Source organism: Crinia signifera, chromosome 2 (assembly GCF_055691185.1).
Source record: "Crinia signifera chromosome 2, ASM5569118v1, whole genome shotgun sequence".
NCBI lineage: Eukaryota > Metazoa > Chordata > Amphibia > Anura > Myobatrachidae > Crinia > Crinia signifera.
The window spans coordinates 19087394-19114099 of record NC_139218.1 but is presented as its reverse complement, the minus strand read 5'-3'; the positions used below and the strand labels follow the sequence as shown (position 1 = coordinate 19114099).

General features: G+C 49.5%; 1 protein-coding gene across 1 annotated transcript in view; it reads right to left on the bottom strand.

Annotated features, from left to right (window-relative positions):
• Positions 1-26706, bottom strand: part of DSCAM (DS cell adhesion molecule) — a 309245-nt gene that overhangs the window by 145783 nt on the left and 136756 nt on the right. Inside the window, 8 exon segments of the mRNA XM_083171669.1 lie at positions 6416-6589; positions 9754-9873; positions 15076-15354; positions 15433-15708; positions 18306-18602; positions 24181-24456; positions 26230-26406; positions 26409-26507. Coding sequence (XP_083027795.1) covers positions 6416-6589; positions 9754-9873; positions 15076-15354; positions 15433-15708; positions 18306-18602; positions 24181-24456; positions 26230-26406; positions 26409-26507 — 1698 coding nt within the window.

Here is a 26706-nt window from a genome sequence, read left to right as displayed (position 1 = left end):
ACACAGGGCAAATGTTATATGTCCTGATACAGCGGTCTTTAATAAAAAAACAAAGGTGCTGCAGTACCCTGTGTGTCCAGCAGATGGCAAAGTCGGCCTGTCTTCCACTGAGGATCATTATGGAACCACAGAAAAGTGTTTGGTACTTGTATTTGTGTGTGCATTGTGTATGCATTACCTGTCAGCCAGGTGCCTGCGAGGGAGAACATCCACTTTATAGTCATAGGGACTGCCAAGGGAAAACCAGTGCTGCATACACGTTGGTCTCAATCGCACTCATAATGAAATCGTGTAACTAAGTGCAGATATCGGGCTGTATGGGGGGGGTCTAACTAATAGGCCCCTCATGGCGGAACTGGTGAGTGATGAGCAGAGGTTCAAATATATAATTTGGGCCCCTTCTCCACCCCAATCCTAGTTCTCAATATGCTGTGTAGTGGGTGACAGGGAGAGGCAGAGGGTGAGAGTATAAGGAAGGCAGAGACACATGGTGACAGTGGAATGAAGGTGTAAAGCTGGCCATACACTTACAGATTTATTGTCAGATCTGGCTGGTTGGTTACAGATGAGAGCAAATTTGCTTGGAAATGCTGGAAAACTGACAAACTGTCATTCAGAAATGACAAGATTTTTGTTCCAATCAGCCAGATATGGCAATAAATCTGTAGGTGTATGGCCACCTTAAGAAGGACAGGGGGAACCAGTGGGTTACAGGGTGAGGCAGAGGTTGACAGCAGAAGGCAGAGGAGCAGGAGGGGGCATTGGGAGACAGGGAAAGGTAAAGGGTGACAGTGTATTGCAGTGAGAGGTTGACATATAGAGGAAGACAGTGAGAACAAATGGCAAAGGGGAGTAGATGGTGACAGTGATAGAGAGGGGGAGGCAGAGGGTTACAGGGTGAGGTAGATGGTGACAGTGGTAGAGAGGGGGAGGCAGAGGGTTACAGGGTGAGGTAGATGGTGACAGTGGTAGAGAGGGGGAGGCTGAGGGTTACAGGGTGAGGTAGATGGTGACAGTGGTAGAGAGGGGGAGGCAGAGGGTTACAGGGTGAGGTAGATGGTGACAGTGGTAGAGAGGGGGAGGCAGAGGGTTACAGGGTGAGGTAGATGGTGACAGTGGTAGAGAGGGGGAGGCAGAGGGTTACAGGGTGAGGTAGATGGTGACAGTGGTAGAGAGGGGGAGGCTGAGGGTTACAGGGTGAGGTAGATGGTGACAGTGGTAGAGAGGGGGAGGCTGAGGGTTACAGGGTGAGGTAGATGGTGACAGTGGTAGAGAGGGGGAGGCAGAGGGTTACAGGGTGAGGTAGATGGTGACAGTGGTAGAGAGGGGGAGGCTGAGGTAGATGGTGACAGTGGTAGAGAGGAGGAGGCTGAGGGTGATGGGGAGCAGTGGGTTACAGGGTGAGGTAGATGGTGATAGTGGTAGAGAGGGGGAGGCTGAGGGTTACAGGGTGAGGTAGATGGTGACAGTGGTAGAGAGGGGGAGGCAGAGGGTTACAGGGTGAGGTAGATGGTGACAGTGGTAGAGAGGGGGAGGCTGAGGTAGATGGTGACAGTGGTAGAGAGGAGGAGGCTGAGGGTGATGGGGAGCAGTGGGTTACAGGGTGAGGTAGATGGTGACAGTGGTAGAGAGGGGGAGGCTGAGGGTTACAGGGTGAGGTAGATGGTGACAGTGGTAGAGAGGGGGAGGCTGAGGGTTACAGGGTGAGGTAGATGGTGGCAGTGGTAGCTAGAGGCAGCACATACTGTAGATGGGATCAGTTGTACTGATAGTGGGCAGAGAAGTTCAGCTCTGCAGCCCTACGGTCCCTCCCTGCCCTCTGCACTGGGCCATACATCTGACATTGCTCAAAATGGTCTGTGGTGGGCCCAGAGGATAACTGGGCAGAAGTGGGTAATGGTAGTTCTGCCTCTGTATGTGTGTGCGCTCCACATGTCTGCGCTATAGTATGTGTGTGTACGTATTTGTACATGCCCCCAGAATGTGAGTACGCTATATGCATGTGCTATGTGTGTGCATATTGTACATGCCCGCAGTATGTGTGTACTCTATATGCCCGCGCTATGTGTGCACGTACTGTACATGCCTGCAGTATGTGTGTACTCTATATGCCCGCACTGTGTGTGTATGTACTGTACATGCCTGCAGTATGTGTGTACGCTATATGCCCGCGCTATGTATGTACGTATTGTACATGCCTGCAGTATGTGTGTACTCTATATGCCAGCACTGTGTGTGTACGTACTGTACATGGCTGCAGTATGTGTGTACACTATATGCCCGCACTGTGTGTGTATGTACTGTACATGCCTGCAGTATGTGTGTACTCTATATGCCAGCACTGTGTGTGTACATACTGTACATGCCTGCAGTATGTGTGTACACTATATTCCCGCACTGTGTGTGTATGTACTGTACATCCCTGCAGTATGTGTGTACTCTATATGCCCGCACTGTGTGTGTACGTACTGTACATGCCTGCACTATGTGTGTACTCTATATGCCCGCGCTATGTGTGTATGTATTGTACATGCCTACAGTATGTGTGTACATACTGTACATTCCTGCAGTATGTGTGTACTCTATATGCCAGCACTGTGTGTGTACGTACTGTACATCCCTGCAGTATGTGTGTGTACTCTATATGCCAGCACTGTGTGTGTACGTACTGTACATGCCTGCACTGTGTGTACGCTATATGCCCGCACTGTGTGTGTACGTACTGTACATGCCTGCAGCATGTATGTACTCTATATGCCAGCACTGTGTGTATGTACTGTACATGCCTGCAGTATGTGTGTACTCTATATGCCAGCACTGTGTGTGTACGTACTGTACATGCCTGCACTGTGTGTACGCTATATGCCAGCACTGTGTGTGTACGTACTGTACATGCCTGCACTGTGTGTACGCTATATGCCCGCACTGTGTGTGTGTACGTACTGTACATGCCTGCAGTATGTGTGTACTCTATATGCCAGCACTGTGTGTGTACGTACTGTACATGCCTGCACTGTGTGTACGCTATATGCCAGCACAGCGGTGTACATACTGTACATTCCTGCAGTATGTGTGTACTCTATATGCCAACACTGTGTGTGTATGTACTGTACATCCCTGCAGTATGTGTGTACTCTATATGCCAGCACTGTGTGTACGTACTGTACATGCCCCCAGTATGTGTGTACTCCATATGCCAGCACTGTGTGTGTACGTACTGTACATCCCTGCAGTATGTATGTACTCTATATGCCAGCACTGTGTGTACGTACTGTACATGCCTGCAGTATGTATGTACTCTATATGCCCGAGCTATGTGTGTGCACACTGTGGCATGGATCCATCCTCTCTCCCCTCTAGTTCTGTGCTATTAGGAGATGAAGGCTGGTTCTGTAACATACATGCTCTCGGTGCTGTCAGACATATCACAGTGCATGCTGGGAATGTGTCACATTAAACTACAGAGGCTGGTAAAAAGCCTTGGAAAATGATTTTTCCTCTTCCATTTGCAGAACGTCAGCCAGAAAACAGCCCGCGGTACCCCCAGCTCCCGGCCTCCTGCTGGCAGGGAAGGGGAGGCTGGAAGGGTGACCTTGCAGGGCTTACCACTCACTTCATGCAGGATCAATTAATGGCAACCAGAGGGGAGTACCGTGCAGCAGCGCCCCAGCCTCTCACCTCAGAGCGTCAGAGACCACTACAGCTCAGAGACCCCAGCCTCTCACCTCACCGCGTCAGAGACTACTTCAGTTCAGAGACACCACATCCCCCCCTTACCAGGCACTCACCTCACAGTGCCAGAGACCACTACAGCTCAGGGACACCTCACCCCCCCCCCCCCCTTTCCAGGCACTCACCTCACAGTGCCAGAGACCACTACAGCTCAGAGACCCCACATCCCCCCCTTACCAGGCACTCACCTCACAGTGCCAGAGACCACTACAGCTCAGAGACCCCCAGCCTCTGACCTCACAGTGCCAGAGACCACTACAGCTCAGGGACACCTCGCCCCCCCCCCCCCCTTACCAGGCACTCACCTCACAGTGCCAGAGACCAATACAGCTCAGGGACACCTCACCCCCCCCCCTTTCCAGGCACTCACCTCACAGTGCCAGAGACCACTACAGCTCAGGGACACCTCACCCCCCCCCCCCCCTTACCAGACACTCACCTCACAGCGCCAGAGACCACTACAGCTCAGAGACCCCCGGCCTCTCACCTCACAGCTTCAGAGACCACTACAGCTCAGAGACCCCCGGGCTCACACCTCACAGCGTCAGAGACCACTACAGCTCAGAGACACCCCCCCCCCCCTTACCGGGCACTCACCTCACAGCCTCAGAGATGACTACAGCTCAGAGACACATCCCCCCCCCCGGCACTCAAATCAAAGTTCCAACCACTAAAGCTCAGAGACACCCGGCCTCTCACCTCACAGCAGCAGAGACCACTACAGCTCAGAGACCCCCGGGCTCTCACCTCACAGCGTCAGAGACCATTACAGCACAGAGACCCCCGCCCTTACCGGGCACTCACCTCACAGCATCAGAGACCATTACAGCACAGAGACCCCCGCCCTTACCGGGCACTCACCTCACAGCATCAGAGACCATTACAGCACAGAGACCCCCGCCCTTACCGGGCACTCACCTCACAGCCTCAGAGACGACTACTGCTCAGAGACACCCCCCTCACCGGCACTCACATTGAAGTGCCAACCACTAAATCTCAGAGATAGATGATACTACTACTACGCGCATGGGAACTAGTGATTTTATACTGAGCCTCATAGATGCTGTCACATTTGCACAGTGTGTTTCCGCTAGTGCTGGGAAGTGGTAACAACATGGCTGCTGCACCTCCCAGCAGTGAACATGAGAAGACTATGGCTGCTGCACCTCCCAGCAGTGAATAGGAGAAGACCATGGCCGTTGCACCTCCCAGCAGTAAACAGGAGAAGACCATGGCCGCTGCACCTCCCAGCAGTGAACAGGAGAACACCATGGCCGCTTCACCTCCCAGCTGTGAATAGAAGACCATGGCCGTTGCACCTCCCAGCAGTGAATAGGAGAAGACCATGGCTGCTGCACCTCCCAGCTGTGAATAGAAGACCATGGCCGCTGCACCTCCCAGCAGTGAACAGGAGAAGACCATGGCCGTTGCACCTCCCAGCAGCGAATAGGAGAAGACCATGGCTGCTGCACCTCCCAGCAGTGAACAGAAGAAGACCATGGCCGTTGCACCTCCCAGCAGCGAATAGGAGAAGACCATGGCTGCTGCACCTCCCAGCTGTGAATAGAAGACCATGGCCGCTGCACCTCCCAGCAGTGAACAGGAGAAGACCATGGCCGTTGCACCTCCCAGCAGCGAATAGGAGAAGACCATGGCCGCTGCACCTCCCAGCAGCGAATATAAGACCATGGCCGCTGCATCTCCCAGCAGCAAATAGAAGACCATGGCCGCTGCACCTCCCAGCAGCGAATAGGAGAAGACCATGGCCGCTGCACCTCCCAGCAGTGAATAGGAGAAGACCATGGCAGCTGCACCTCCCAGCAGCAAATAGGAGAAGCCCATGTCCGCTGCACCTCCCAGCAGCGAATAGGAGAAGACCATGGCCGCTGCACCTCCCAGCAGTGACTGCTGGAGGATTAGCAGTATCTCCGCCAAGGGGCGTATGAAGAGAGGAGGGGCCTGTGTGCAGTCTCCCTCATCCTCATCCTCTAGCAGGCAACGGGAGTGACAGGCACTCTGGGCATTTGCTGGTGCGCAGGTCATGGTGCAGCAGCCATTTTCCAGGTGATTTCCTGGTGATTTCGCCTACTGCACATGCACAAAATTCATGGAAAATAGCACACCTCCTACTGCTCAAAGTTGTGGTACTCTGGAGTAGAGATTGCCATCGGTGGGTTAACCATCGATGGTACAATTCATGGTTAATCTTGGTTTTTCAAAACCATCAGCAAGGGAACCATGGATGGTTTCACCCACCAATGGTTGTCCTTGCTCTTCTAATCAAGAGACTGGAGGCCACTCGCAGCCTCTCAGTAAACTGTATCCCGCACAGCCGCGACAGGTAGCCATAACCTTCCAAATACAAATACTTTCAATCCCAGTTGACCTAACAAGACAACGGGTGAAATGTAATAGGATGAGAGATTCAGAAAGTGAGAGATTTGGTAATAAACCTACAATTTTTTTTAAAGCGGCAATCATTTACACGGCAAAATCAAGCTGGTTTTGCAGTGTAAATGATTGCCGCTTTAAAAAAAACTGTAGGTTTATTACCAAATCTCTCACTTTCTGAATCTCTCATCCTATTACATTTCACCCAAAGTCTAAGCACAAGTGTGCACTGTACTAGTGCCGTATACCAATATATCCTTGTTAGCAAAAAAAAAATGGTTCCGTTTCTTACTTTTAACCGTGAGATACATGGACTTGCTGACGTCCGCGCCCACATCATTGCTGACCTTGCAGAGGTAGTATCCGCTATCTTCCTCCAGGATGTGCTTAATCAGTAAGGAACCGTTAACAAGGAGCTGGATGCGTCCATTCAGGGCGATGGGTTGGAACTGAGGAACTCCCGCACCTGCAAGGATTCAGAAACGCGTCAGTGTGGGGTACAATGCAGAATACAGCGGTGTAATAAAGGTCCCAGCACACTATAAACTGCTGGCACCAGACTCTGTGGCTCAGCAACAGCTGGGGAGCCAAATGGTGCTGCAGTAACTCCCAATAATGCTGCAAAGGAAATGGGAACTCGGTTTATGACACATTATACTGTACTTGATGAGAACAAACTCGCAGGGAAAATGATATGTAATGCAAGGATGGCCATTGACCATGGTTTATGACTGATGCCGCCATGCACCGTCCTGCCGGCCAGCGCAGGACGGTGCATGGCGGTAGTCGTGTTGGGAGCCGCTGAGATGAGAGCGGCTCCTTCTGTACACGCTGTGACTAATGATCATAGCCGGGGGTGCAGGCTATACTGTACACCAAGCCCCCCTCTGTCAGGGGACCCCCAGCCAGAACTAGTGAAATCCCCAGCCCCCATGATTCCTATCCCAGTGTGGAAGTAGTACATCGGATGCTGATACAATATATTTTATAAAATACTTGTCTATCCATTAGGTGGAGCGACTGTATAAGCAGTACCCCAGCATTATCAAACTATGACTTTACATCTAATATACTCCAGTGGTTTAAATGTCATATACAAAATCCCAACATGACTCATTCCAGGAGGGACAAATTCCCTCTACTCTTAATTTATGATATATTGTAAGAGACTACGTCCAGGTGTATGATGTCATTGACGGTCACCTCAGACTGAGCTGCATGTATGGACAACAGAGGATGTCGTCACGCCCTGAGGAATTGTGCATGGATATGTGAACTATATATCTTTAACGATTCCCGTCATAATAAATTGTCCATAAAATTGTTTTGTATCATCAAATACGGTCCTCAAGTGATCCTCAACTCTAAATAGCGCTCTGTGACCCGCGCAGAGAAGATGAAGGGGGAACACTGCAGATTTTGCTGACCGAATGGACAATTATATGTTTTGCCTATTACGCTACTTTACCAGGAACTAATGACATCACTCTGTGCTTCAAGTCCAAATGATGTCACTAGTTCCTGGTGAGCTGATTGGCTGTAATCTAACGAATAACCCTAGCACCACTGTGAAAAGGGAAGCAGTATAGACATTGGACAATTCACTTTTTAAATTAAAGGTTATGGTCAAATAATGACACAAATGTGAGGCCAGCGATCTCTCTTCATTGATCTCTGTAAGTCCATTAAATACGCAACATACTACATTCAGGTTTGTTAGCAAAGCAAAACAAAGCACATATCAGTCACTGGGCAAAGTATGCTGCACTGCAGGTGGGGCAGATGTAACATGTGCAGAGTGTTATATTTGGGTGGGATGTGTTCTAGTTGAAGTTAAATAACTACAGTAAATTAACTAAATTGCAGTGTAAAAATAAAGCAGACAGTATTTACCCTGCACAAAAAAATATATATGAATACACCCCACCCAAATCTAACTCTCTCTGCACATGTTACATCTGCCCCACCTGCCGTGCAGCATGGATTGGCCCAGTTTTGTGCTTTTTTGCTTTGCTAATAAAGCTAAATCCAATTAATATTCTGGAGCACTAATAAGCCAGAGATAATAAGAATGGGAAGATTGCAGGGTAATCAGTAGCTGGGGTCATTATTCGCTGCAGGGGGGGGGGGGGCAATACCTGCACTAAGGAGAGATTTTCAGCTGTGTTTCTGGCCATTGCGGAGGATAAAGATTAATACTTGAATTGTATCCTCCTCAGGGGTCCTGCTGCTCGGAGTCACTGCCCTGGGGAGAACATACTGTATACAGGGCTCATGCTTGGTTTCCTGCACCTCGCATTATCCTGCATTTCCATTTTCTAAGCTTGATCAGTAAACACTGTAATGAGCTCGTGCGCTCGCTGATTAGGATTTCCACAGACTTTCCTGAGGGAACGGACACATTATAATGGTGACACAGCAGGGACCAGGCACAGCCAAGTACTCTGTTCACTTGCACCATCATAGACAATAGTATACAGGCATAGCGTGTGCAAGAGATCTGCTCATCTTACATATACAGTACAAGCCTCTGAAGGAGAGCTGCTCCTGCAGTACTAACTAAGGCAGGGAGGGGCATAAACTTCTGTACATGACAAGGCTCTGCGGGGAGGGGCCTAAACTGATGTACATGAGAAGGCTCTGCGGGGAGGAGCCTAAACTGCTGTACATAAAAAGGCTCTGCGGGGAGGGGCCTAAACTGCTGTACATGAGAAGGCTCTGCGGGGAGGGGCCTAAACTGCTGTACATGAGAAGGCTCTGCGGGGAGGGGCCTAAACTGCTGTACATGAGAAGGCTCTGTGGGGAGGGGCATAAACTGCTGTACATGAGAAGGCTCTGGGTACGGGTTCTCAAACTCGGTCCCCACGCGGTGCATGTTTTGCAGGTCTCCTCACAGAATCACACGTGAAATAATTAGCTCCACCTTTTAACCCTTTGAGTGCCAGCATCTCTGTGAGAGATGTTCAAAATGTCCACTAAAAATTCTCTTGGCACTCAAAGGGTTAAAATGTGTCAATGAGTAATGAATACACCTGTGCACTTGCCGTGTGACCTGGAAAACCTGAGGACCGAGTTTGAGAATCAATGACACAGGGTAACCGTAAACACAATAATCAAACCAAGGATATGGGCAGGAGATAAAGATAGTAGGATACAGACTACAGGTGGGAGGAATAAGGGGGGGCACACTACACTCAATGACTTTGTGCCCGCTTAGTGGGCACAGAGACGGTCAGATACAACATGAGACAGAGAAGCAAATGTGCACTAGTGACCGAGACAGTGCTGGGAGGAGGGTAAGCATAGAGGGCCCTGCCCACGAGGGCTTAGCAGTGAAAGTGGGAGGAACGAAGAAAGTGCACTGGGAGAGAGGGCAGGTGGGTGCCCAAGGGGGCTGAGTGGGGCGTTACGGTAAGCAGAGGAGGGAATGACGGAGAGCAGACGATTGTCAGCGGAGGAGCAGGTGGAAGGGTGGACAGAAGTGGCGGCCTTTCTAAGTGAGGGTGGTTTGGTCGTGGATGGGGAGCAGCCTGCAGAGGGGTGAGGCTGGCACTGAGCAGCGCCAGCAGTAAATGAGATGGGCGGCAGCATTATACAATGGTAAGATGCACATCGCACACAGGCCCTTACCTTTGGAGTACTTCCACACGATAGTCGGCACAGGGTAACCCTCAGCAGAGCAGTTCAGAATCACAGCCTTTCGGAAAATCCCATCCTGATCCGTGGGCTGGACCACAAACCTGGGAGGGACTTAAATGGATCGGAGAGTTCAGTATACATAGTAGGAGAAAACACTCATATTCTATGACAATGCTCCCAGTATGTCCCCCAGTGCCTGAGTAATAATAAGGCAGCAGCCTAGAGTGCCAGGACTTTGGGGTCATCACACAGTTGGAAGATGGGAAATGAAATAAAGACCTGAGTTGGCGATAGGGAGGCAACTTATAGAAGCTTGTTCCCTGCTCAGTCGCTGCAAGACGGCATTGGGGGAGGTGCATTGTCCTCCTCTGTCCTGCAGGTACAGACCCCAGGGGATGCCGCTGGCGATGTGAGGGATCCTGCATCCTCAGAGCATACACACTGGTCTATATGAACATGTTGTCGTTCTGACACGTCGCACTTGGCCAAATCAGTCAATATATCATCTAGTGTGTTCCCAGCTTATTATACCCCTTTCACACTTGCAAAAATATCCCGGGTTTTTGCACATCAACCCGGAATTTAGCTCAGTGTGAAAGGGTCTTGGACGAATATCCCTTGTTCAGCATTCCGGGATCTCTACCCGGAATCGACACGGGATGCGGTCAGTGTGAACGGGTATTCCGGGTCAGCATGACCCAGATCCCGTTCACTGCAGTGAAAATGCGCCGCTGGGAGGTGCTGACACCTCCAAGCCCCACCCCCGCCAAGCCTCCAGATGATGCCACCCGCCCGACTTCATTCCGGGTCGGGTGGCCAATGTGAAAGGGTACATTCCCGGGTAGTGTCCCGGGAAGCATTCGGGAACACATTCCCGGGTGTAACCCAGGTGTGCGAATGTGAAAGGGGTATTACTCTCCATGGATAAGCCCATCTGCTGCAATGTGTCCTTAGTGTAATAGTACAGAATGTCATGTAGACGAGGGGTCCAGAACACCAGGGACCACTAATGTACCAAACCTAAACCCCTGAGTCTCAGGGACAGTCCATGGTTCACAATGAGATGGCACAGACAAGTTATCAATCAGATTATGGGGCTCATACACCTGCGCTGGCAATTCTCCGACCCACTGGCACCATCATTCTTCTGACTAGATTTGCAGATTGGTGGGCATTGATGAGTGGCGATCAGACGGTGAATCGGGGACATTAAGGGCCAGATGTACTAAGCTTTAAAAGTGATAAAATGGAGAGTGATAAACAGCCAGCCAATCAGCTCCTGCCTGACATTTTTCAAACACAGCCTGTGACATGGCAGGTAGGAGCTGATTGGCTGGCTGTTTATCACTCTCCATTTTATCACTTTTGAATCTTAGGCCCTTATTCAGATCAGTACAAATTTGTTCTCAAAATGGGCAAAGACATGTGCACTGCAGGTGGGGCAGATGTAACATGTACAGAGAGAGTTAACTTTGGGTGGGGTGTGTCAAAACTGAAATCTAAATTGTAGTGTAAAAATAATGCAGCCAGTATTTACCCTGCACAGAAACAAAATAACTCACACACATCTAACTCTCTCTGCACCTGTTACATCTGCCCCACCTGCGGTGCACATGGTTTTGCCCATTTTGAGAACAAATTTGTACTGCGATCAGATCTGAATAAGGGCCTTAGTGCATCTGGCCCAAAACAGGTTTAATATCCCTGATCCCCCCGGGGCAGGTGTATGGCTCCATCAGCCAATGGTAACATAGAAGGGGAGATATATCAAATCTTGGATAAAGTGGAGAAGTTGCCCAACCAATCAGCTTTTGTCATTTCATTGTTCTAGAAAATGACAGAAGCAGATGATTCCTGTACTTTAAGTTGGGTTGCACCCTCATCTCATTCCCAGTACATGACCAGAGACGCAAGCATCACCCCAATGGGAACATTGCCCCGGAATGTCATGCTAAGACTTTGCTGGCCTCTCTTCCGGTTTTAGATGCAGCATGAAGGGAACCAGACGTGCGGAGAATACTGTAGTTTCTCCATCTCCTTATCAGTCGGGTTGAGGTTGCTGCAGGAGAAACACGCCAGCCAGCTAAGGTTGGTCGTTCCTAAGCAACCATTCTCATTTCCATGATGGCTCCCCATTCCTCTGGGCTTAGCAATGACCTCTGCACACCCTCCGGAAGAAAACAGCCAAGAAATACTGTATTACTTGGCTATTTATTCAGTTGCAAAAGAAAAAAAAAGAAACAAAAAAGGAAAATAAATTGTTCCTACGCAGAACAAAAGCCCTTTATAACCCAACACATTATTATCGGTGGCTTGCAGAGAGGAGATTAGGGCAGCGGAAGGTTTCATTTAAACCTGAAAGTAATTAAACCTCTAGGTCATTGGCTCATTAAAGGAACATGGTTCTTGTAGATTTTTTTCCAGTCTGGGTGGATAGGAATGGGTTAAATTTACTGCTATTATGGTTTGTGTTTGGTGTTTTAGGAGGGGGGGGGGGGAGGTGTATATTTCTGCATCTCAAGGTGGAACTCTTCTGCCCTGGGACGTTCTCTCCCGCCACCATTAGTTCCAGTGGCGGCTAAAGGGGCGGGGCTGCAGAACCGTTCAAAAGTCAAATGTGGTAGCCGCTCCCACTGCCACCAACTGCTATTCCTAACTGACTCAGTGTCAGTGGGTGTGGCTTCCCTATATGAATGTTCAACTGTGCTGCAGCACCTCCTCTGCAGTCGCCACTGATTAGTTCCATAGTGGTTTTCCTTTCTCTTATGGTGGTCTTATTACTTGTTATTTACCACTGTGCATATACTGCTGTATTTGTGTTAAGTTATGTTATATCGGTGGGATCTCATTAAGTTTGGTGGCTGCTGATGACCCCCTTATGCCAACGTAATGACCATGTTGACCTTTTGACCCAGTCGACCATCCTAATGACTGCCGACTTAATCATGGTCGACCTAATGCTCCACACCCCACTTTCCGAGCCCACCCTGTAGTTTATTAGTAATATTGGAATGAATTTATAATGATGTAGGAAATAGTAGGCAGTACAGGAACCGCGGCAGCTGCCTGATGACATATGGCGCAAAAAGGACACATCTGTATTTACCTACCCTGTTCCTTTAGCAGGTATCTCCTACCTCCCCAGCACTACCTACTTTGTTCCTTTAGCAGGTACCTCCTACCTCCCCAGTACTACCTACTTTGTTCCTTTAGCAGGTACCTCCTACCTCCCCAGCACTACCTACTTTGTTCCTTTAGCAGGTACCTCCTACCTCCCCAGCACTACCTACTTTGTTCCTTTAGCAGGTACCTCCTACCTCCCCAGTACTACCTACTTTGTTCCTTTAGCAGGTACCTCCTACCTCCCCAGCACTACCTACTTTGTTCCTTTAGCAGGTATCTCCTACCTCCCCAGCACTCCCTACTCTCTCTGATCCTATATCAAGTACCATCTGCTTCCCAGCACTACCTACCCTGTTCCTATAGCAAGTACGCCCTGCCTCCCCAGCACTACCTACCCTGTTCTTTTAGCAAGTACCACCTGCCTCCCCAGTACTACCTACCCTATTCCTATAGCAAGTACCCAACTGCCTCACCAGCACTACATACCCTGTTCCTATAGCAAGTACGCCCTGCCTAGCCAGCACTACCTACCCTGTTCCTATAGCAAGTACCCCCTGCCTCCCCAGCACTACCTACCCTGTTCCTTTAGCAAGTACACCCTGCCTCCCCAGCACTACCTACCCTGTTCTTTTAGCGAGTACCCCCTACCTCCCCAGTACTACCTACCCTGTTCCTATAGTGAGTACCCCCTGCCTCCCCAGCACTACCTACCCTGTTCCTATAGCAAGTACCCCCTGCCTCCCCAGAACTACCTACCCTGTTCCTCTATCAAGTATCCCCTGCCTCCCCAGCACTACCTACCCTGCTCCTATAGCAAGTACCCCTGCCTCCCCAGTTTTACCTACCCTGTTCCTATAGCAAGTACGCCCTGCCTCCCCAGTACTACCTACCCTGTTCCTATAGCAAGTACCCCCCTGCCTCCCCAGAACTACTTACCCTGTTCCTTTATCAAGTATCCCCTGCCTCCCCAGCACTACCTACCCTGTTCCTATAGCAAGTACCCCCCTGCCTCCCCAGAACTACTTACCCTGTTCCTTTATCAAGTATCCCCTGCCTCCCCAGCACTACCTACCCTGTTCCTATAGCAAGTACGCCCTGCCTCCCCAGCACTACCTACCCTGTTCCTATAGCGAGTACCCCCTGTCTCCCCAGTACTACCTACCCTGTTCCTTTATCAAGTATCCCCTGCCTCCCCAGCACTACCTACCCTGTTCCTATAGCAAGTACCCCCTGCCTCCCCAGTACTACCTACCCTGCTCCTATAGCAAGTACGCCCTGCCTCCCCAGCACTACCTACCCTGTTCTTAAAGCGAGTACCCTCTGCCTCCCCTGTTCCTATAGCGAGTACCCCCTGCCTCCCCAGCACTACCTACCCTGTTTCTATAGCGAGTACCCCCTGCCTCCCCAGCACTACCTACCCTGTTCCTTTATCAAGTATCCCCTGCCTCCCCAGCACTACCTACCCTGTTCCTATAGCAAGTACCCCCTGCCTCCCCAGTACTACCTACCCTGCTCCTATAGCAAGTACGCCCTGCCTCCCCAGCACTACCTACCCTGTTCCTATAGCGAGTACCCCCTACCTCCCCAGTACTACCTACCCTGTTCCTTTATCAAGTATCCCCTGCCTCCCCAGCACTACCTACCCTGTTCCTTTATCAAGTATCCTGCCTCCCCAGCACTACCTACCCTGTTCCTATAGCGAGTACCCCCTGCCTACCAAGCACTACCTACCCTGTTCTTATAGCGAGTAATCCCTGCCTCCCCTGTTCCTATAGCGAGTACCCCCTGCCTCCCCAGCACTACCTCCCCTGTTCCTATAGCAAGTACCCCCTGCCTCCCCAGCACTACATCCCCTGTTCCTAAAGCAAGTACCTCCTGCCTCCCCAGCACTACCTCCCCTGTTCCTATAGCGAGTACCCCCAACCTCCCCAGTGCTACCTACCCTGTTCTTATAGCGAGTACCCCATGCCTCCCCTGTTCCTATAGCGAGTACCCCCTTTGGAACCACAATATTGGACTGCACCATAAGGCCTGAGCCAGGCAGGACATACACACCCTCAGCAATCAGCACGTCCCTTGTGTAGCTTTGAATGCAGAACTGAATGACTATGAATGCCACTAACTGGACCGCCAGAGTGGTAGCTGGGTGAGGAGGGTCATGGGCACGACGAGCATAAGACGCACACTTACCTCTGACTATCAGCTGGCTTTGGTGTTCCACAGCGGCTGCTTCATTACTCGCGATACACGTGTAATTTCCGTTGTGCATCAGTGACAGATTAGAGATCCTTAAAGAGCTGGTGAAGTCAATATTGTCAATGGTGACTCCAAGGCTGGCTGGGATCGGTCTGCCGTCCTTCTGCCACGTAATTCTAATCGGGAGATCCCCTGAGACCACCACACATGGGATGAACACTCTTTGCCCGATAGAAAATCTTTGGGACTCAAATGGCTGGATATATGGGGGCACTGCGAGACATAAAGGCGTTAATAAACCAGCGGCCCAGGTCATTCCCAGCAGCAGTGGAATAATAGCAATCGCATTACCTTTCACTCTAACGTGCACGCTCTGGCTGGTGGATAACTGCGGCTGGACGAGGACGTTGCACGTGTATTCTCCTTCGTCCACCTCCTTCTGGACGTCGGACAGCTTTAAGGTTCCGTTGTTCTCGAAAGCCACCTGCCGATGATTGAATGGCAGGAGGTTGGCGTTCTTGTACCACTTTATGGAGTAGTATGGGTATCCAATCACACGGCAGTGGATGTACGTGTCCCGCCCCGCTATTGCTGTGATGTTTTTCATTTTACGAATGCTCGCTGCACCTAGAAAAACACAGGGAAGCACTATATAATTCTAGAATACAGTAGTGTAAACTTAATGGAGAGGTGGCTACTACAGCAAATTACATTAAAGACTACATATACAATACAGAGATACACCTTCCCTCTGTATATGAAGCCCCCATCCCGGTGACAGCTATTGATGTATATCACCATATAGTCTCTGCTGGAAACACATAACTCATCTCCTGATATACTCTGTGCTGCTGGGGACCCTGCTCCTCCCACTATATAACTTTCAGTCTGTGGCTTCCTGGTGCCCCCATTCCCCTCCTCACATCATGTCACTCCCCTTGTCACATGCAGTCCTGTCCTCACTGACACATCACTCATCCCCTGATATACTCTGTGCTGCTGGGGACCCTGCTCCTCCAAATATATAACTGTCAATTTGTGGCTTCCTGCTGCCTCCATTGCCCTCCTCACACCATATAACTGCCCCTGTCACATGCAGCCCTGTCCTCACTGACACATCACTCATCTCCTGATATACTCTGTGCTGCTGGGGGACCCTGCTCCTCCGACTATTTAACTCTCAGTCTGTGGCTTCCTGCTGCCTCCATTCCCCTCCTCACATCAGGTCACTGCCCCTGTCACATGCAGCCCTGTCCTCACTGACACATCACTCATCTCCTGATATACTCTGTGCTGCTGGGGACCCTGCTCCTCCCACTATATAACTCTCAGTCTGTGGCTTCCTGCTGCCTCCATTCCCCTCTTCACATCATGTCACTGCCCCTGTCACATGCAGCCCTGTCCTCACTGACACATCCCTCATCTCCTTATATACTCTGTGCTGCTGGGGACCCTGCTCCTCCCACTATATAACTCTCAGTCTGTGGCTTCCTGCTGCCTCCATTCCCCTCCTCACATCAGGTCACTGCCCCTGTCACATGCAGCCCTGTCCTCACTGACATATCACTCATCTCCTGATATATAGTGTAAGGAGAAGGCTTCCCTAGCAGCACAGAGTATATCAGGAGATGAGTGATGCTCACAAATAAGTAAATTGTTTTTTTTTTCTATTTCCTACTAAAAAATGTCCATTCATTACTGTAAATAACACTTTCCTGACACTTTTCTCTGTGCATTTATACTGAAAGACACAATTAAATAGAGCATTATACATATTACTACGTTAAAACGATATAAATATACAGACTTCTTAGGCTATAACCAATTGCAGCGAGATACAGTCATTACAAATGTCACAAAGGTTTTATACAGACCCTGACATGTAACAATTGTATTAGTGAGTAACGTACCCGCACGGTACCTACAGTTACACAGCAGCATCATTACACTCTCTACCCTCTGGAACATGGGGCAGCGCCCGTCCATCACAGCGCACAGTGCAGCAGCACAGCTAACAGACAGGAGAGCCTGCGGCTTGCTGGGGCTGAATTCTGCATAGCAACCAGAGCTGCAGCCCGGAATACACAGGACTAGACGCCGTGGCACAACCTGTTCACCAGGTGGCAGAAGTGCTGGAAACTCTGCATTTACACAGCTACTGGGAGCCCGATTCCAGAACACACCCAAAGCGGACATTCATTGCTCTACCTCTGCCTGCAATTCCCACAGTGACAATGAGGACAATGCCTATTTGTTGGAGGAGGACGACACAGATGTGTCCTCGTATAAATAGATTGGACTCGATGGACGAACGTCTTTTTAATTACTATGTTACTATGTTATATATTCCAAAGACATCAAAATCTCATAGTCTAAAAAACTCTAGTATAACAAAGCATGCTGTAGGATAGGTACACAGTCATTCGGCATTGGATCGACCACTGAATATCGACATGGCTTAGGTCGACAGGGTTGGAAGTCAAAAGGTCCATATGAGTTATTCATGTTTTTTTTTTGAGTCGACATGCGTCGACAGGTGGTATTTCATGCCCTACCATTCATTGGGGTGTGGAGGAGAAAAGAATAGTGTGCCAGGCGCAGCGGGCCATGCGAGGAGACGCAGAGCACTTTGACGGTGTCCATGACGACTACGTCGAAATTCGAAAAAAAAAAGGTCAAAACTCATGTCGACCTTTTTGACCATCGACCTCCCATTGTCAACCTAATGCTTGTGTTGATCTTCCAACCCGGTCCATGTCGACCTATTTCATTTGTCGAACCAAGCCATCTCGACCTTCATTGACCCATTCCCATAGGATATTAGTTTGTGGTACTTTACCACGAGTCGCCACACATTACCACGAGACGCCTACCGCATCACAAAGCCGCGCCAACATGGACGCACCCGAGAACTGCACCTAAGCTATGCAGAACCCTTGCCTAGTGTTCATTCTAGCACCCTGCACTTTTCAAAACCCACGCAGTTCCTCTTTCCTACCTGGGGCGTCGCTGTCCACTGTGGTGTTTCTAGCACAGTCTGGTCTGTACCTTATTACAGACCAGACTGTGCTAGAATCACCAAAAGCAGACAGCGAAACCCGAGACCGGGAAAGATGGACTGCACGGGTTTTGAAAGGTGCAAGGTGCTAGAATGAACACCACTTGCCATTACCATACATTGTGTGTGTATGTGTGTGTTTTTGAGGAGCTGATTTGACAAGCACCTCTTACGTTTATTCGAGCCTGGTACAGGACGACTCCGGCCGAATTATTGGCAGTGCACCGGTAGACTCCCCCGTCCTCTACCAGGGTGTTGGTGATGTTCAGGTAACTGACGACGTTGCCGTCCGAGGTGATGATCTGGCTGATCCGGTGGTTTCCATTCTTGGTAATGGGCTCGTCGTCCAGCGTCCAGGTTATAGTTGGTAGGGGGGTACCTTTCACATTACACATTAGGGAAACCGGTTCTCCGAGGCTCACCACTTTCTCGCTAAAGGCGGAGTTTATTTTTGGCGTTCCATCTGCAAGAACACAAAGAACAAGTCTCACAAAGATGCAAATTCTATGGTTTGGTGAACCGGACCTTAAACCAAGTGCGCGTAACAGTCATGGGGTCTGAGCACGAAGCCCTGGAGAGAACTATCGGCTCCTAACTGCCATGTTACAGGATGGGGTTGGAAAATTACAGTTCTGGTTGCTATACGCACCAGTCTCACAACTGCAGCCCAAGGTGTAGGCAGTGGCGGAAATTGTGATTGGTTGGCCCAGGTGCAAAAATATAATTTGGGCCGCCCTCATCCACTCAACATAAGTTCATAATATTCCACACAGCCGTGGGCCCCTTAGTCCTCTGGGGCCCCAGTGCCATGCACCTGCTGCACCAATGGTAGTTCTGCCTCGGATAGCTTGTACCAGGCAGCCTGGAACAGACAGTCATGTTGTGTTCTGATATAAGGGGGCACTGAGTCTTCTCCCTGAGACCCCCGAGTATGTCAGAGAGAATCTCACAGGACGTCCATCACACACCATTATGCTGTAGATCAGTGGTTCCCAATCCCGGTTCCCCACCAGTGCCCGTCTTCTAGGTCACCCGGCAGGTGCACAGGTGCACTCATTACTCACTGACAAATTTTAAAAGATCACAGGTGGAGCTAATTATGTCACCTGTGAGTCTGTGAGGAGATCTGGAAAAAGGGCACTGTTGGGGGGTCCTAAAGACCGCGGTTGAGATGATAGATGATCAATAAGTCCTGAGTCACCGGAGACGGTTACCAGGTAACTGGGCCCAGGAAGGTAATGATCCCTCGCTGTCATAATGAGCAGAAAACAGAGACCAGGTGTGGACGGCACCAAACACTCTTTGATATGTGGACTTCCACCTACTGTATCTGTCAATATGACTTCCAAATACAGATTTTTGTTAAATAATATAAAATACTAGCGAAGGTCAATCCTCCAGAACATCTCATCACTATCTGCATATAACCTGTACTCTGAGAGTTCATTTAAGTGACCTCAACTTAGGCACAAACATAAATATCATGTATACAACACCATATGAAGAGTAAATGACTTAAAGCATGCAAATAACGTATATACAGTATAGTATATAGACATTTACTAATGTCGGTCATATACTGAGGATCCCCGTATGGACCGGAACGAATGGGATCGGCCATATACAGGCCAAAAAATTTGAATGGAGAATACAGTTAATTTACGAAGCTGCTGTATTCCTATTTTCTGATATCGTAGTATGACCGACAAATACATCTGAAGCGGCAGCATGGCACAAATCAGTCAGATCCATGCAATGCTGCCCTGTGTAAGCAATTAGAATAAAACAAAAATATATCTATATTTTTTTAAAGCGTGGGGCCGTCTCTCCCCCCCCCCCCCCCCCCGCCGAGCTATAACGAGCCCCAGGCTCAGTGAGCTGGTCCTGGTTGCAGAAATACAGGGGGACAAAAAAGTGGGGCACCTCGGTATTTCTATAACCAGCACCACGCTCATGGGCCGGCCTTGGTTCCCGAAATAGGTGGACAAAAAGGAATAAGGGTCCCCCGTACTTTTAAAACCAGCACCAGGCCCAAACATAATGCCAGCAGGCTAATGCCACAGCCGGGGGAAACTTTTTATATAAGTTCCCCTGGCCAAAGCATTGACCCCCGACTGGTCAGCCCGGGCTGGGTCCATGGGGGAGTATACACACTTGGGGCTTTTCCAGTTCGTTATGGTATCGGGACAGCGTGTTTTTATTTTAACCCCTACATGAAACGAAGAGGACTCGGTCTACCCGGAGGACCTGGTGAGTATAATTTGCTTTCACAGGTACCCATGTGAATTCTACATGGAGAAGAGGACTGGCCTACAGTGTAACCTATAGGTAAGTATGTATGGGTGAATGTAGTGTGAATTAAAGTTTTATTTTTCTACGGGGTTACTGTGTTATTTGACTATTGGTTAATGTGTAGAACTACAAGTATCAGCGGGCCCTTTAATGCCCTGCATGCGGGGGACGCTTGCTGGGACGTGTATTTCCACAATTTAACCCAATAGTATCTCATGCAATTAATTTTTTCACAGTAATATCAGTCGGATGCCCACCGCAAGTGGCACCGCGGACAGCCCCGGGCTTCAGCCCAGGCAGGCGGTGCCCTGGAGGGGGGGGGGGCACTTTATTGGGTGGGTCCACACTCCCTCACGCTGACCAGTCAGGGGTTAACGCTTGGGCCGGGGTAACTCATATAAATTCCCCCCCGGCTGAGGCATTAGCGCCCGGTGCTGGTTTTCAAAATACTGGGGACCCCTAGTCATTTTGTCCCCCATACTTTGGGAACCAGGAAACGGCCCATGAGCCTGGAGCGACCCCAACGTATTACAGATCAAATGGGTACGTGTGACTGCATTCGTAACCATTCCATCTTAGTAAATCTTCCCCATGAAGTTTCCCACTGTGAAATTCCTACTAGAACATTATCTCCCATCTTCTGACAGTTGAACTATAAAGCAGCAATCTTGTGACCGCATACCAAAGAAATGTAATGGATATTAGAATCAGTGCAGGGGTAAAGTATTGGCACCGGCAAGAACCATCTGTCTAGAAGTTTAAGCGTGCCCTACCCTGTGGTGCCCACCAGCTGGAGAGGGTCGGAGCTCTTTATAGTGAAGGGAATTCTGCAGAATAACAAAGTCTGCAGCAACAGTAATCTCACAAAACAAACTTGTTTATCCCCCTTTTATTTAATCCTCTAACCCCCCCCCCCCCCCCCCCCCCCCCCCCCCCGAGGACAACCTTCAATCTAACTTGAACCTATGGGGCGGCAAAAGGATCAAAGAGGGTGCAGGCCAAAGTTATACAGGATATTTTAATTGCAATTGTCTTTTAATGAACCAACAGGGCAGCAGGGGACATCAACACGCCAAAATAAATGATCTATAGTCATCTGGCGCTACATCAGACATCTGCCTTATTATAAGCATACCGGGAAAATAATGATCCCTCAAGATCAAATATATATTACCACCGAAACCTTCATAGCGGAAACTTCTGCCCTTACTGCGGCGGACATGAGTAAACGGTTTGTGATCATTAATGTTATATATTGCACACAATCATTTCATAGTTGGCTCAGACGGCCCTGGTGTTCCTAGACGGAGCTCTGTCCTGGACACGCGGAGATGAGAACCTGAGAAGGACGCAGCTGAGTGGCAATTACTTGCAGAAAAACAGCATCAGCTGGCATGTTCCTTACACGGCTTATTATTATCTTTAATTGCTGCGAGCTATAGGGAATTCCCGGAAAAACACAATGACAGCATCGGTGTGTATTTAGATATCCATGAATAAATATAAATGATTGTTTCAGGTCTTGTTACCAGGAGAGGTCTCTCTTGCTTTCTGCAAATGATGTCACACTGGGGGTGGGAAACAAGTAACACTCACCTGTATCCCTACACAGATTCTCTCCTCTTTTTCTTAGTAGCCTTTTTACATTTTTAAAATGTGAAAAACTAACAAACTAGGCTATATCCTCTATGAATGACATCGTGAACAATATCGAAGGAACTCCTGGGCAAACAATATAGTGCAAACACATTAAACTATGTCGTTTAGTGATACACTTGAACATGAGGATATCTGATTTCTGTACATGTAGTCAATGTTGACTATAACAATAACGACCCGTGGGAGCGTGCAAGGTTAATCATTGTGGACAACATGAACGATATATTGGTAACGATATCATTATTGGCATATTGTGAAGTACATTATATTTTGTCTAGTGTGTATGGGGCTTTAACTCTATAGGTTGATTTATAAAACACAAGTGAATACCCAATTAATGCAGCATGCACGATTCCATGCATAAATATCTAAATGCTAAATATTTACAGGTTAAAGCTGTCAGCATGTTGTGGTTCTACAGGTACAGTAAGTGTGCATTATTGTATTATCAATGCCACAATGCATCTTAGTGTCACCTAGTGGTCACAGTATGTATGACGCCCACAATCCAGTACTGCCTGGTCTGATGGGATGCAGTCAAAATCCCGACGGCCAAAATCCCGAATGGGTCAAAATCCCGACAAGGTCAAAATACCGACATATAGAAGGTACAGGTGAAAAAGTCAACATGACTTTCGGTCTTCAGGACGCAAGGTCGACATGGGTTTTTTCACTGTTTTTTGACCCGACATGTCCCGACAGGTGGTATTTTATGCCCTACTATCCACTAGAGACTGGCGGGAGAATAAAATAGTGTGCCGAGCGCAGCGAGGGACCGTGCCCGAAGCATCGCGAGCGAAGCAAGCGATGCGAGGGGCTGCGGTTCACTTCCAACTGTGTCCATCTTGACTGTGTCGACATTCGGGTCAAAAAATAGTGAAAAAACCCATGTCAACCTCGCAACCTGTCGACCGAAAGTCATGTTGACTTTTTCACCTGTACATTCTATATGTCGGTATTTTGACCTTGTCGGGATTTCGTCCATGTGGGGATTTTAAATGTTGGGATTTTGTCCTTGTGGGGATTTTGACCCATTCGGGATTTTGACTGTCGGGATTTCATACCGAATCCGGTCTGATAGCCTGTAATGACCTGTTACCCGCATGTGTGGTCTTACAATTAGTTACATTTCATTCATACTCTTAATTGAAAGAAAAAAAGATCTCATCAGGGCCCTTAAAATCGACCAACATGCAATTGCAGACTAACGATTGAGATATACTGTATGTTGGGGCAGTGTAGCTCATAAAATTATATTGGTTCTATAGAATATGGAAAGCCAAGGTAAGACCAGTGCAGCAGGTGTGGGGTGATGAAAGAGGGGTGCCAAAACAATGAGGATGGACTGAAGCAAGGACAGACAGGTTATGGTGAAACCAGAAAGGACAAGGATGAGAATGGTAAGACGGCATATTGAAGCAATTTCTCAAGACCAGAGATAACTGGACTATGGGACAGACTGAGTGGTGAAGAGTGAAGCTGATCTTACAAGTCAGCGGAAAATTCTGGTGCTGCTGATGGTAGAGGAGAGTTTGGGCGTGGTGGCACTGGGATGAGGAAGGGATGAGGAAGGCTATGGGATGAGGAAGGCTATGCCATGGTTATATAGAACATCAAGAGAAGGTAACTTCGCGATGTGCCTTATAAGGAAACTGCTAATACTGACGGTTAAGGTGTAATGCAGTGGTTCTCAAACTCGGTCCTCACAGGTCACATTTCTCGGTCACCAGGCAGCTGCGCCGTGTATCACTAACTGTCAAATTTTTAAAACCCACAGGTGACCTGGAAAACATGAACCGTGTGGGGTCCTGAAGACCGAATTTGAGAACCTGTAGTCTAATGAATGATTACATGAAGTAGCAAGCAGGTTAGAAATGCCAAGTTCAACACGAGTGCTGCCATGTCCAACACGAGTGCTGCCATGTCCAACACGAGTGCTGCCATGTCCAACACGAGTGCTGCCAAGTCCAACACCAGTGCTGCCAAGTCCAAGTCCAACACCAGATTGTGCTTTTGATTGACATTGTAATCTACAGGTTTAGTGAGTAAAACGGCAACTGAAATAAAAAGTCCGCCTGACAACTGCTCACCTTCCAGCACCACTTGCACATAGTCCTGGGCGGACATGCGGTCCTTGCGTACAAAGCACTGGTAAGCCCCGTTGTCACTTTTTGCCATTCCGTCCATAATGAGGGTTTCCCGGTTGACACCTGTGATTCTAACATTGTTGCCAGCATTGACGATCTCCCCGTTCCTGTACCACGTAATGTCGGGGTCATCTGTTCCCGTCACACTACAGGACAATGAGACTTGGCTGCCAACGCTGGTCTTCACTTTCCGTGGGCTGATCGTCACCTTCAGGGGTTCTGTAAGAATAGAATGAAAAAGGACGTCACTTATTGGTCACAATGGCAGCGGTTCCCATATGAAGTGTACAAATGGGATTACACGGATGGAAGGGTTAGGATGTGGGGGAGGGATTAGGATTAGACTGTAGGGGGTTAATATTGGTGGCTAGGGTTAGGGCCGCTGGCGGTTCATGGAAGGCTTAGGCTATGGGGGAGGGATTAGGCTGTGCGGAGAGAGTTAGGATCAGGCCGCGTGGGGAGGTTTAGGGTTAGGCTGCATGATGGGGGTGAGGGTTAGGTTATGAGACTGTTATAGGTGGAGGAGGGTGAGGCTGCAGGGGGGAGGTGGTGGTGGCTAGGGTTAGGCCGCTGGTGGATCATGGAAGGGATGGGGGGGTTATTGGTGGGGAGGCTTAGAGTTAGGTTGTGGGGGGAGGGATTAGGCTGCGTGGGAGAAGTTTAGGGTTAGTCTGCAGGGTGGGGGGGTGTGTGAGGGTTAGGGTTAGGCTATGAGAGTGTTATAGGAGGGGGAGGGTTAGGCTGCAGTGGGGAGGTGGTGGTGGTGGTTAGGGTTAGGCCACTGAGGGGTCATAGAAGGGTTAGGATTAGGCTGTGGGGGGGTGGGGGTATTGGTGGGGAAGCTCAGGGTAGGTTGTGGGGGAGGGATTAATTAGATATAGACTGCGTGGGAAGGGTCAGGATTAGGCTGCGAGTGGGAGGGTTAAAATTAGGCTGCCGGTTAGGATTGGGGGGGGGGGGGTCAGGCTGCAGGTGGGGGTTAGGGATAGGCTATGAGAGTGTTATTGGTGGTGGAGGGTTAGGTTGTGGGCAGGAGGGTTAGGATACAGGGGGGGGTTAGGATTAGGATGGGGGGTGGGGTTAGGCTGCTGGGGGGGTGAGGGATAGGGTAAGAGAGTCCCTATCCCTCACCCCTGGCTGCAGGGGTGAGGGATAGGGAATGAGAGCGTTATTGGTGGGGGGAGAGTTAGGATGCAGGGGGGTTAGGATGGGGGGGGGTGGGGTTAGGCTGCTGGGGGGGTGAGGGACAGGGTAAGAGAGTGTTATTGGTGGGGGAGGGTTAGGCTGTGGGCAGGAGGGTTAGGATACAGGGGGGGGGGGTTAGGATTAGGATGGGGGGTGGGGTTAGGCTGCTGGGGGGTGAGGGATAGGGTAAGAGAGTGTTATTGGTGGGGGAGGGTTAGGCTGTGGGCAGGAGGGTTAGGATACAGGGGGGGGGTTAGGATTGGGATGGGGGGTGGGGTTAGGCTGCAGGGGGGTGAGGGATAGGGTATGAAAGTGTTATTGGTGGGGGAGGGTTAGGCTGTGGGCAGGAGGGTTAGGATACAGGGGGGGGGGGTTAGGATTAGGATGGGGGGTGGGGTTAGGCTGCAGGGGGGTGAGGGATAGGGTATGAGAGTGTTATTGGTGGGGGAGGGTTAGGCTGCAGGAAGGAGGTTTAGGGCTAGGTTGTTGGGGGGAGGGTTAGGGGAGAGGGTACGGCTGCAGGGGCAAAGGTTTAGGGGGAAGGATAGCGTTAGTTTAATTCAGTGCCATTGTCTGGATTTTAGGCAGTTGGTATTCTGACCGCCGGAATAGTAACTGCCGGTATCCCGCACCAACAACCCCATAAACACGTCAGTTGCATCAACCAAGGTCCCTCACTATAGGAACATGTAACAAGTCATACTACAACTGCCTATGTTCTGGTCTCCTCAGATCTCCCTTCTGTGCTGGAGGACAGAAGAAGCAGCTGTGTATATAATGCGCCGTCATATATATTCTGTTACTTACGTTTTACATACAGCGACCCGATCACTTCCGCATTGCCATAAGCGTTCCAGACCTCACAGATGTAAGTCCCGGAATCTGACGGCCTGGTGTTCTCGATCAGCAAACCCACCACTGTTTTCTGGAATCTATTGTCTATTTCAAGCTGGACGTTGTCCTTCAGCCAGCGGGAATTTGGTATGGGTACCCGGATGCCTTACACGGAAGCTCCGCTCCTTGGCCCGCCATGACTGTGATGTGCTCGAACTTAGCAATAATGGTTGGGGCGGAATTAACCTGATCTGGAAACATATATAAAACAATGTGATGTGACCTTCATTGTACCATCCAAAGTCCAATCAGCCATTGCTGCAACATGGGATTTATATATAAATGTATTGTTCTAGCTGCAATCATTACATTCTTTATATGTTTATTCTGAAAATCTACCAATGTGTCAGCTGACAGCACAGTTCAAAATTCAAATCAGTGAGAACCAAT